Source organism: Peromyscus californicus, unplaced genomic scaffold, assembly GCF_007827085.1.
Source record: "Peromyscus californicus insignis strain IS unplaced genomic scaffold, ASM782708v3 Scaffold_24__1_contigs__length_46423439, whole genome shotgun sequence".
In the NCBI taxonomy this organism is placed as follows: Eukaryota; Metazoa; Chordata; class Mammalia; order Rodentia; family Cricetidae; genus Peromyscus; species Peromyscus californicus.
This window is the reverse complement of record NW_026294535.1, coordinates 28287267-28299544: the sequence shown is the minus strand read 5'-3', so window position 1 is coordinate 28299544 and position 12278 is coordinate 28287267. Positions and strand designations below refer to the sequence as shown.

General features: G+C 45.8%; 1 protein-coding gene and 1 long non-coding RNA gene across 2 annotated transcripts in view; one reads left to right on the top strand and one right to left on the bottom strand.

Annotated features, from left to right (window-relative positions):
* Positions 1–507: 507 nt before the first annotated feature.
* On the bottom strand, positions 508–11770 carry LOC128119775 (uncharacterized). The gene is made up of 3 exons (XR_008221675.1): positions 8675–11770; positions 5484–5574; positions 508–1155 (listed from the first exon to the last, which is right to left on the bottom strand). It is a non-coding gene; the product is annotated as an uncharacterized LOC128119775 (long non-coding RNA).
* A 235-nt stretch (positions 11771–12005) lies between these two features.
* The window catches only part of Zdhhc17 (zinc finger DHHC-type palmitoyltransferase 17), a 64221-nt gene continuing 63948 nt past the window's right edge, over positions 12006–12278 (top strand). Inside the window, 1 exon segment of the mRNA XM_052753316.1 lies at positions 12006–12184. Within this exon segment, the coding sequence (XP_052609276.1) occupies positions 12092–12184 (93 nt within the window). The 5' untranslated portion in view covers positions 12006–12091.

Genomic DNA, 12278 nt, shown 5'->3' with positions numbered 1-12278 from the left:
TAGCTTATACTGGCCTTGAACTCTTCATCTTTCTGCCTCCTTTCCTGAGGGCTGGGATTAGAGGCATGTACCACCACACCTGGTTTTATTCTAGTCTCTTAATATGGTACTTTCAGCCATTCTTCTTGCTCTGTGAATGTAGCTAGGAAGGGTGTCATCCAGCACAGGAAAATGGGAATACTAGATGATACAGTCACAATACTTAAGCTTCTCTTATCTTCCCTGAGAGGCAGAATACCCAATGAGAAGTCTCTGAGCATTGGTATTGGTACTTCTTATGTGAGTGAATATTTGGAAATAGGGAAAAAGAGTTTTTTACTGACAGCAGTCTGGTAGTTTTTATTAAGAACAAGCTTGTTCTGAAATGACTTAGGTAAAAAAGATAAAATTAGGCTTGGTGGTGAAGGCCTACAATCTCAGACACCTGGCAGGCTGAGGTCAAGGGATTGCAGGTTGCAGGTTCAAGGCTAACCTCGGCAACTTAGTAAGACCTTGTCTCAAAAAAAAAAAAAAAAAAAAAAAGGAAAAGAAAAGAAAAGGTTAAGGAGACTATTAAGAAAGACTATTAAGGAAGAAAAAAAGACTCACAGACTGAAGAACTTAAGATAGAAAGAGGAAGGGTGAAGAGATGGGCACCCACATGGCAGCTCACAATTGTCTGCAACTCCAGTTCCAGGGGATCTGACACCCTTACACAGATACACATGCAGGCAGAACACCAAGGCACATAAAAGAAATAAATCTAAAAAAGAAAGAAAAGAAAAAAAGGAAGAGGAAACTTTTCTGAGAGTAAAACTGAAAAACAAAAGTTGATTGTAGCAACCTCTGACTTTATTACGGAAGATGACTTTTCATTGAGGAAGTCTGAAAGAGAACGATCTAAGATGGTTCTTCTGTCATCAGATCCACAGGCATGAAAGACCCTCTGGAGAGTATGTCTCTCAAGCCCTTTTATTTTACAAATGACAAAACGGGCTGAGAGATCGAGGGGAATGATAGAAATTATACCGTTAATTAGCGGCCAAGCCAGAGCCAGTTTCTTGGAATCGTCTTTCTTCTGCATCGCGATGGCTGAGGATGAGCTGTCTGAAGACAGCAGGATGGATGGCTTCCGAAAGTTCTTCCCAGGTTAAGTGCATCGGTCAAGAACTGGAACTGTAACAGACCATGGGGAGGGGTTGAGATGGCTCAGCAGGTAACGGGCCCGAGTGTGATCCCTGGAACCCACATAAATATCCTCAAGTTTTTTGGGGGAAAAACTCCTAATGCTTCTTTGCATTTTTCATTTTTGGGGGGAGGGGAGTTGAGACACAGAGAGATTCTCTGTGTAGCCCTGGCTGTCCTGAAACTTGCTCTGTAGACCAGGCCGGCCTCGAACTCATAGAGATCCGCCTGCCACTGCCTTCCAAGTGCTGGGATTAAAGGCGTGCATCACTGCCCAGCCATTTTTCATTTTCTTATTCTATAATATTAGAAAAGGTTGTGAGAAAAGCTGTTGAGTTAGGAAGCACGCACGACAGCTCTGACTCGGATGAAAGTAGTGTCTCCAGGGATACTCACCGGGACGGGGGAGCAAGTGACTGTCTGGGGATATCTCTCTATGGAAAGGAGGCAGAAGCTTCACCTAGATGGAGCGCACACATCTCAGGACCCACGCTTTCTAATGAGCCTGTATTTTTATTCCCTTGACCAACATTTCTCTACACATCACCTCCTTGATGTACAGAGAAGCCAACAGAAGATTAAATTCTTTTTTTTTTTTTTTTTTTTTTGGTTTTTCGAGACAGGGTTTCTCTGTGTAGCTTTGCGCCTTTCCTGGGACTCACTTGGTTGGCCTCGAACTCACAGAGATCAAGATTAAATTCTTAATCTCCAAGCAGAAACTAAGAGTAGAAACCAAGCTGGGCAGCGGTGGCGCACACCTTTAATCCCAGCACTCAGGAGGCAGAACCAGGGGATCTCTGTGAGTTCGAGGCCAGCCTGGGCTACAGAGCAAGATGGACAGGCACCAAAACTATAGGGAGAAACCCTGTCTCAAAAAAAAAAAAAAAAAAAAAAGTAGAAACCAAATTTGATATAGAGGAAAGAATATTAAAAAACAAAAACAAACAAACAAAAAAACCCCAAAAAACAAAACCCCTGCCGTATTGTGTTCTAGAACAATACAGGCTGTCTAAGGCTGAGCAAAGAGATGGAATGGCAATTGCAAACACATCATAAACAAAGAACTTAAGTACTGCCCCCAGGTCACAGAATTAAGAGGTCAGAATTAGGTCTGAACCTAGCTAGTCTGTCTAACTAGCCTGGAAAACCTGGACAGAAACATATTCAGATTTATTAAATCATCTGCTAGCCTGGCACATGCCTTTGATCCCACCACTCAGGAGACAGAGGCAGGCCGAGCTCTGTGAGTCCAAAGACAGCCTGGTCTACAAAGCAAGTTCCAAGCCAGTCAGGACTACACAGTGAGACCCTGCCTAATAAAAGATTCCTGCTTCCAAATTCCAGTGTACTCTCAAGTTAAGACGATGATTTAAGAAGAGCTTAAGTTTCCTGACATAACACGCTCTTCTAATAACAGAGACTTGTAGACGGGGCAGTGCTGGAGAACTTTCTAGAAGTGATCTAATATCAGCCAACAACCCGCAACACTTACTATCTTAATGAAGCCCTGAACAGGAATACCAGCAGGGGTCCAGCAAGGCCAAATCTAGTCATCCTTAGCACCACAGCTGTAGCTCCTTCCATTCCTAAATTAACGATGCTTGAACCACAGCCTCATCTTGCCCTAGAATCAGGGATGGTGTGGTGGTTTGAATAAGAATGCCCCCCATAGATTCATATGTTTGAATGCTTCATCATCAAGGAGTGGCAATATTTGAAATGATTAAAAGGATTAGGAGGTGTGGCCTTGCCAGAGGAAGTGTGTCACTAGGGGTGGACTTTGAGGGTTCAAAAGCTCATGCCAAGCCCAGAGTCTCTTCCTCTGCTTATGGATCAGGATGTAGCTCTCACCTACTTCTCCAGCACCCGCCTGCATGCCGCCATGTTCCCTGTCATGATGGTAACGGACTGAGCCTCTGAAACTGTAAGTCAGCTCCAGTTAAATGCTTTCTTTGGTAAGAGTTGGCTTTGTCCTGGTGCCTCTTCACAGCAACAGAACAGTGACTAAGACAGAAGTGAGGACGGTGAATGTCAGGTAGCTAGGGCCACTTCCTCCACAACAGCCAGAGGAATGGCTTTCCGGGTCAGTGAAGATGTACAGGCATTTGTTCTGTAGTCCAGTAGTCATGACGAGGAACATGAGTGACTAACTTCATGACAAGAAACAAGAAGCACTGTGGGGCTATGGTGGCACATGCCTTTAATCCCAGCACTCGGGAGACAGAGCCAGGCGGATCTCTGTGAGTTCGAGGCCAGCCTGGGCTACAGAGCGAGATCCAGGAAAGGCACCACAATGACAGAGAAACCCTGTCTCCAGAAAAAAAAAAAAGAAAAGAAAAGAAAAGAAAGAAACAAGAAGCACACGGGGCCTGGATAGAGGGTGAGAAAGGGTGTGGGAGAGTGCTTGAGAACACATTGTTGCTTTCACCTGCTTTTTCTTAAAAATTTAGTTATAATGTGTATGTTGTTTCCTCTTAAATGGGCTTCTTAGAAATTTATCATCAGCTACACCCATTCCACATATTTCTTTCAATTTTCTAGTTTGATTCAGTTGGCATCAGTGACTAATACCGAATCTGAGGGGAAAATGGTCCACATTTCATCTCAAGTGGGGTTGTAGAGTGTTGTTCTTCGTGGGCCCTTGCCTCAGCCTAGTTCTAAGGAGCAGTATTGTTTAGTTCTAATGCTGGCAGTTCCAATGACACACAGAAATTTGCACAATGGCTTAGACAGAAATCTTATCATAAATATACTTGGTGGAATTCAAAGCGTTGTGATTATGTAACAGAATTTAGCCAGTCCAAATAATCTAAGAAGGACTGGAATATAAGAATTTTAAGATTAAGAGTATCTCTATGTTATGGTTACTATTTCCAACATTTGTTCAGAAAAAAAATGTTTAATTGCCATATCTTAGAACAAAAAATTACAGGGTACAAAATCAGCAAATAAAAATCACTTGTCAAGTTGAGTGCGGTGCCTCACACTGTGACCTCAGCAACTCAGGAAACTGAGGCAGGAGGATTGCTCTGAGTTCTAGGCCAGCCTGGGTTAGAGAATAAGAAACATACATACATTAGTGTGTTTCTATACACTAACTATAAGCTATCTGAGAGGGAAATTAAGAAAAATAATACCATTTATGATAGCCATCAAAAAAAACAAAATGGGAACCTTAACTAAGGAAATGGAATTCTGGTACACTAAAAATTACAAGTAACTGATGAAAGAAATGAAGAAAGACACAGTTAAACCAGGCTGGCTTCGAACTCACAGAGATCCGCCTGGCTCTGCTTCCTGAGTGCTGGGATTTAAGGCATGTGCCACTGCTGCCCGGCTCCCATCTTTGCATCATTAAACAAATGTTTCACAACATAGACAAATGTAACACACCTTAAAATAATATTCCACAACACTATACTACTGAAAATGATGTACAGATTCAATGCATCCTTCAAAATCCAATAGCTCTTAAAAAAAAAAAAGAGAGCTGGAGAGATGGCTCAGAGGTTAAGAGCACTGGCTGTTCTTCCAGAGGTCCTGAGTTCAATTCCCAGCAACCACATGGTGGCTCAAACCATCTGTAATGAGGTCTGGCTCCCTCTTCTAGCCTGCAGGGATACATGCAAGCAGAACACTGTATACATAATAAATAAATAAATCTTTAAAAAAAAAGTAGATGCTTTAAAAAAATCCTAAAATTCATATGGGAAAAATATCTACATAGTCAAAAACATTTCAGAGAAGGAGGGGCACAAAGATGACTCTTGGAAAAGTATATTCCACGTTTAAAAAGAATGAAATTAGATTCATATTTTACACAAAAATCAATTCAAAATGAGATGGACACACAGGACCTCAAACTACACAAACTCCTAGAAGGAAGCGCGTGACACCTTCAGGACGCTGGGCTTGGCAACGATGCCTCAGATACGACACAAAAGCACGAGCCACAAAGGCAGAACTGGACAAGCAGGATCACCCTGAGCTAAAAACCATCTACTTAGCAAAGCAGTCAATCGATAACGTGAAAACCCAACCTGCAGAATGGGAGCAAACATGTGCCAATCACACCTATGGGACCAGAATCCAAAAGAGGCAGAGAGAATTCCTACAACTCAACGGAGAAACCCCAGACAATCCAGTAACAAGGGGCCATATTTCTCTAAAGATATGCTAATGGCCTACAGTTTTATGAAGGATGTCCCAAATGGCTAATTATTAGTGATATCTGAATGAAAACCACAATGAGCTATTACACACTTGTTGGGATGAACACTATCAAAAATCAAAGAGCAGCTGGGTATAGTGGCACTCACCTGTAATCCAGCACCTGAGAGGTGGGCAATGGAGGATCATGGGTTTAAGGTCATTCTCAGTTAAATAGTGAGTTTGAGACTACGAGAGACTCTGTCTCAAAAAGAAAAAAAAAGAAAAAACAATTGTAAGGGGTGAAGGAAGTAATCAGTGTGGGAGCTTCTCAAAAAAAAAAAAAAAACCCTAAAAATAAACCTACCCTATGACCCAGTTATACCACCCTGAGCCTATACTCAAAGGGCTCTCTAGCCTACTATAGACATTCGCACATCCATATTTACTGCTTCCCTATTCATACCAGCAAAGGAACGGAGACAGCTTAGGTACACAAAACAGATGAACCGATAATGAAAACATGGTATTTATACGCAGTGGAATTGAAATGTAGCTATTAAGAAAATCAAAATTGCCGGGCGGTGGTGGCGCACGCCTTTAATCCCAGCACTCGGGAGGCAGAGCCAGGTGGATCTCTGTGAGTTCGAGGCCAGCCTGGGCTACCAAGTGAGTTCCAGGAAAGGCGCAAAGCTACACAGAGAAACCCTGTCTTGAAAAACCAAAAAAAAAAAAAAAAGAAAATCAAAATTATGAAAACTGAAGGAAAATGGAAGGAACTGGAGAATATTTTAGTAAGATAACCTAGGATCAGAAAGACAGATAAGGTATGTTCTCTCCCGTATGTGTGTCCCATGACAGCTTCTTTCTGTTAAATGTGAATATGTAGGTGGGAGGAAGTGTGGGTAGAGGACAGGAAACTAGAAAATGACTGAGGATGCAAAAAAGGAGGCTTTAAGGGAGGAAGGTAGAAGAGGCAGTAGAAGACATGAGATACGAAAACAGAAGCTCCTATGGGAGCTGAAAGGCACATCCGGGAAGCAGGAACGAGGAGATGGGGGAGAGAAGGTGGGAGGGACTCTATGTATGAAAATACCAGAAGAAAACCTACTATTCTGTAACCTAATAAAGAAAACTCTAAAATGTAAAAACCAACCAACCTACCAGACACAGAAAACCTAAAACAGCAACCAGCGTTTGCAAGGATGTGGAGAAATGGGACCCCTTGTTGCAATGGCTCTTGTTGGTTGTCAACTTGATTACACCCGGGGACTCATGAAAATCCAAGGGGCTGGGTACACCTGTGGGAGATTTTTCTTTTTTTTTAATTACATCGTTTGATGTGAGAAGACTGACTTCTAATCTGGATCTTTAGAGGTGGGAAGATCCACCTTTAATCTGGGCCACACCCTCGGTGGGTAGCCTAAATGGCATGGAAGAAGGAAGCTTGCTCTCTTTCATTGCCTTCTTGCCCTCGCTCTTGCTGGCAAGACCCTCAGAATACTGGCATGTACTGAACATCAGCTGAGACCTTCAGCCTCGTGGAATGAACAACTAACTGCTGGATTCTTGGCCATTGGTAGACAGCCATTGTTGGATCACAGCCTGTAAGCCGTTCTAATAAATCCCGCATTTTGTTTTCCAAAGTGACTGCGCCATCGCGCATGTCAACCAACATTGTTCACAATAGCCAAGAGATGAAGTATGGGGGCATCCAGAGGCTCCCTACCTTAGTCAAGGTCAGAGAATCTGTGCTTGGTTTACTCAGCAGGGCTGCATAACGGGATGATTTGGCCACAGGCGTGGTTACTAGGTGTTTTGAAGGGTCTACACTTGGCTGTATGTTGTGCTTTGATCTTGAAATGGGGAGGTTTTCTGCCTCTTCCTTTGGTAGTGTATAAAAAGCCCATTAGACTACAGGACGAGGGGTTGGGTATTTAGCTCAGTGGTAGAGTGCTTGCCTAGCAAGCTCAAGGCCCTGGGTTCGGTCCTCATCTCCGGGGGGGGGGGGGGGGGGGGGGGGGGGAGGGGGGAGGGGGGAGGGACGGGACGAGGCAGCTGGGTAATGACCCAGGGCCCTCCCAAAGCTATCCTGTGTCTCTGTCTTTCTTGTCTCTGCCGATATTTCTGTCTAATACTTCCTCATTCCTTTCTCTCCTACCCCCCAAGAACTCTTTGACAGGTCAGAGTTGGTCTCTGACAATGAAGAACACTCTCTGCGAGGTGAGTGGATAACGCAAATGTGCTGTGCAATTACAGTGGAATATTGTTCAGTTCTTAAAAAGAAGGAATTGCTATCATATACAATACAGATAAACCTTCAGATTACATTATGTTAAGCAAAATAAACCAGCCATAGGAAATACTACATGCTTCTACTTAAGGAATATGAAGACCGTCAAAAGTATAGAAGAAGAAAGCATGGTAGTTGGCAGGAGCTAGAGTAGTGTAAAGATGAAGGTGCTGGGGTTGGGGATTTAGCTCAGAGGTAGAGCGCTTGCCTAGCAAGCACAAGGCCCTGGGTTTGATCCTCAGCACAAAAAAAAAAAAAAAAAAAAAAAAAAGAAGATGGAGGTGCTGTTCAGTGAGTATAAAGTATATCACCTGCCGGATGGTGTTGTTGGTTTTTGCTCTTTTGGGGGGCTCATCACCCAGCTCCCAAATAAGTCACACACAGAGGCTTATTATTACTTATGAATGCCCGGCCTTAACTTGGCTTAGTTTCTAGCCAGCTTTCCTTAACTTAAATTATCCTCTACCTTTTGCCTCTGTGCTTTTCCTTTCTCTTACTCTGTGGCTGGCTGTGTAGCTGGGTGGCTGGCCCCTGGAGCCCTCCTCCTTTCCTGGCTACTACTTCTTCCTCCCAGATTTCTCCTTCTATTTATCCTCTCTGCCTGCCAGCCCCGCCTATCCTTTCTCTTGCCTTGCTATTGACTGTTCAGATCTTTATTAGACAATTGGGTGTTTTAGACAGGCACAGTAACACAGCTTCACAGAGTTAAACAAATGCAACACAAACAAAAGTAACACACCTTAAAATAATATTCTACAACAAGATGGGCTCTAGGGATCTGTGGCACAACATTGTGTCTATAGTTAATAGTGCCGTACCGTGTAGTTAACAGTTCACATCTCATGTGACATGCTTTTTACCATAATTAAAAAAAAACAACCACTAAATAAGGGCTAGAGAGATTGCTCAATGGTTAAGAACATTTGCTGCTCTTCCAGAGTTTGGTTCCTAGAACCCACACCTGGCCCCTCACAACCTTCTGTAATTTCAACTCAAGGGGCTCCAATGCCTCTGGTCCTCGTGGGCAACTACACTCACATACATATACTCACACGCAGACACACATACCTGTAGTGGGTAGCCATTCCAGCTTTGACCTGGAAGTTCCAACCCCCATCGAGGCTTCGGTAACTGTCACGCTTACAAGGCGGGGCCGAGAGAGGACCCCTGAAGACCCGGGATCCGGATGCCCTGGCTCTCTTGGTTCCTGGACCTTGGACGCTGGAGGTAGACTGAGCAGAGTTCTCCAGAGACCACCGCCGGACTGCGCCACACCTTTGCCAGACCCTGCACCCTATCCCTTCACTTATAAGTTACCCCACAAAATAAACCTCCCTTTTAACTACGTGGAGTGGCCTTAATAATTTCACCAATACATACCTACACATAATTTTTCTTAAATCACCTAATAAACTAAATAGTTCATTGCAGATAATTATAACAGAAGAAATATGGGATGGCAGTAAAGTAGTAGAAGGGGATCCTCAGGCGTCTTCCAGATGTAATTATGTAACAGACTGGTTGTGTGGCTTTAAGCAGGTCTCTAGACTCCCCATCATTTGCCCATTTGTGAAATGGTGACATTGGACTAGGAATTAAATGACAGCTAAAGGTTGCCTCTCAGGTTACCTATTAAACCATATCCACACCACTGGAGCCCATTCCTTCCAATCTTCCTGTCCCCACACCCACTTCACTACTGTCCTTACGAGGTCAATACTTCTCTTTCTTATCTATGGATGCCATTCTTTCATCATCAGTACAATCAGCACACTCGCTGTACTTACGGTCCCTTGGAAATGTTATCTCAGATTCAGGCTGTGTAGATAAGAACTCTGCAATGACCAAGGCGGAGCCTGCTCAGAGTCAACAGCTTCATTTTGGTCCGTACTGAACCTCATCCAATCTAACATGCTTTCCCAAGACCAGGTGCTGTGTGTGTGTGTGTGTGTGTGTGTGTGTGTGTGTGTGTGTGTGTGTGTGTGTTTTGAGACAAGAGTCATGCAATGAAGCCCCGGCTGGCTTGTAAACTCCCGATTCCCTTATCTTCACCTCTGGAGTGTGCCACTGGGTGAAGACCAGAATGGCTGCTTTGGCTCCTGGTTTACCAGTTGTCCCTCTAGTAATTTTATCTCCACCTTACTGTAGGGAGGAAGGACGACATGGATTGTTCATTTTCATTTTCCGTTTCATTTTCCTGTCAGCCACTTTTGGCATTAATATTTTCCTCTGGAAGTTGTAGATTTCTCAGAAGTTACAAATACAAATGTCTCCTATAATAGCCAATCAGATAATGAGTAAGGCAGGACTATGTCCGGCAGTGGCTGAACAAGAAGGCTCAGGTACCCCATGCTCCAGACTTAGACATTCTTTTCAGAGGAAAGTTTATTTTGGTTCTCAGTTTTGAAGGTTTTGGTCAGCAGTCTTTATATTCACTGGTTCTGGGTCTGAGCGATGCAGAGCATCGTGGTGGTGGGAGCAATATGAGGGAGGCTGTCCAACGAATGATGGACAGAAAGCAAGAGGAGCCAAAAAATCTTCATTTTTAAAAAATTGAAACTTCTTTTTTTAAATTTTGGTATCTAGTTAAGCTGTATTTTGAAAACTACCAGACTACTATGTGGTCTAAATGGTAGATTTTTGCTGACTCAGTTTGACTCTGACCCTTCCACCCAAATACCCTGGGAACCTAGGGTTCCCACCCTGAACACCTCTTTTATGACTATTCCCACTACGCCCTGAACTAATATTTCTAATCCATGGGCACTCATGGAATGCTTTTTTGTTTTTTGTTATCTCCATGTCTATTTTCCTCATTCACTTCATTCAGTGTGGGATTTTTGTTCGTTTTAATGCCACAGCCTCTCCCCTGTTCCTTTCACTCGACTTTCTCTCTTTACTCTTTTCTCTAGATTTAAGTAAATGCAAAGAGCGTCAGGGTAAGGAGACGTGGGCCGGAATATGCCAATAAAACGGATTCTGTCCATGTTGACACATGACTGAAAAAAAAAATTGGAGCTGTAAACGGAGAACTCGAAATTCTGTTTAGGTCTGCATGATTCCTGGTTTCTGCCGGACTAAAAAGAGTGAAAATCGGTCCACGCCGGAAGGAAAGGCTGTGCTGAGGATACACACGGATACAGCATCTTTTCCCCCACCAGAAGCAGCTACAAAACAGCATTCATCATTTCTGAATGATCACTGCTCTTTTACCCACGAACACTAAGTGTACCTTGTCATTCGCGTTTGTTATGAAATTGTCCTAGCCTCATGATCGCATCCAATGCCTTGCTATTCCCCGTTTTTCCTCACCTCCTCAGAATCGAGGTCCAATCCAGAACCGATCCCAGCTCTCCCTCGACCCTCCTCAGATTCTTTTGGCGGGAACCTAAACCTTACAAAGGGGTTTCCTCCTCCATCTCCCTTTTTTTTTTTTAAACTTCTGGCGCCTTCCTCCCGATTTACAAATAAATCTGGTTTTGTCCGATTGCAGGTTTCTTCCTGGTGACCTTTGGTTGATTTGGCTTTAATTGGCTAGTGTTAGGATGTCTAATCGGTCGTTAACCGGTCGCTCTCTGCTCAATGTGCCCCGGGCGCTGTACAGATTTACAATCCCTCTTAGCCCAAACCAGAAACAAATCCTTTTCTACAATTGTTCCATCAGCCTCCCTCCCAGCCCTAATATCCTCTTAAAGATGGCTTTAGTCCTTTTTATCTAGGTCACACTCCGGGGCTTTCAGTTCTGAATTCCTGGGTCGTATCAAAATGTAGCAGATGGCAACGTGCGGGGGCTTTGACCTTGCAAAACAGTCATTTAGAAATGCACCAAGAGCTCAGGCACCAAAGCGAGCGTCCCATAACAAAAAGCTTTCCCAGGAAGGCAGGTTCCGTCCTTGTCTCTTCGGGTGTCCCCGAGGCCAGGGGCAGAAGAATGCACCCTTGACCTCGGGGTGGGGGTGGGGTGGGGGTCATGCCCGTGGCCCTCGGAGCTTCCCAAGGAGGGGGGGGGGGGGCCGGCCTTGCACTGCACCGCTTTTTCCGGGGTGACCGGAGCCAACCGAGCAGCATCGGCCTCGGACCGGGACCGGGACCGGGACCCGCCCCGGGACCGCGGCGAGCGCCCACGCCCAGCGCGCCGTCCCGTTGTCCCGGCGCAGTGCAGCAGAGCGCACACACTCTCCCCCCCGGCCCGGGGCGCGCGCGGGGGGGGGGGGGGGAGGGAGGAAGAGCTCCCGGACCGCGCAGGCGCACGCGCAGCGGGACCCGCGCCCTCGGCGGGCGGGAGGGCGGGGCTGAGGGGGGGGGGCGCGTCCCGGGGGCTTGGCGGGGGAGGAGGAGGAGGAGGAGGAGGAAGAGGTGGAGGAGGAGGTGGAGGAGGAGGAGGAGGCGGCGGCCGCGTCGCCCGCGCCGGGGCCCGCGCAGCGCCCGCGCGCTCGCCCTCCGCCTCCGCCGAGCCCCCGCGGGGCCGAAACGCTTTCTCCCGGCATGCCGCGGGAGGAGGGATTTAACACCAAGATGGCGGACGGCCCGGATGAGTACGATACGGACACGGGCTGCGTGCCCCTTCTCCACCCCGAGGTGAGGGGGCCGACACCGCGCCCCGAGCGAGCGCCTATCCCTCCCCCGCCCTCTCCCCCACCCCACCCGGGCCCCGCGTGCGGCCCCGCGGTCC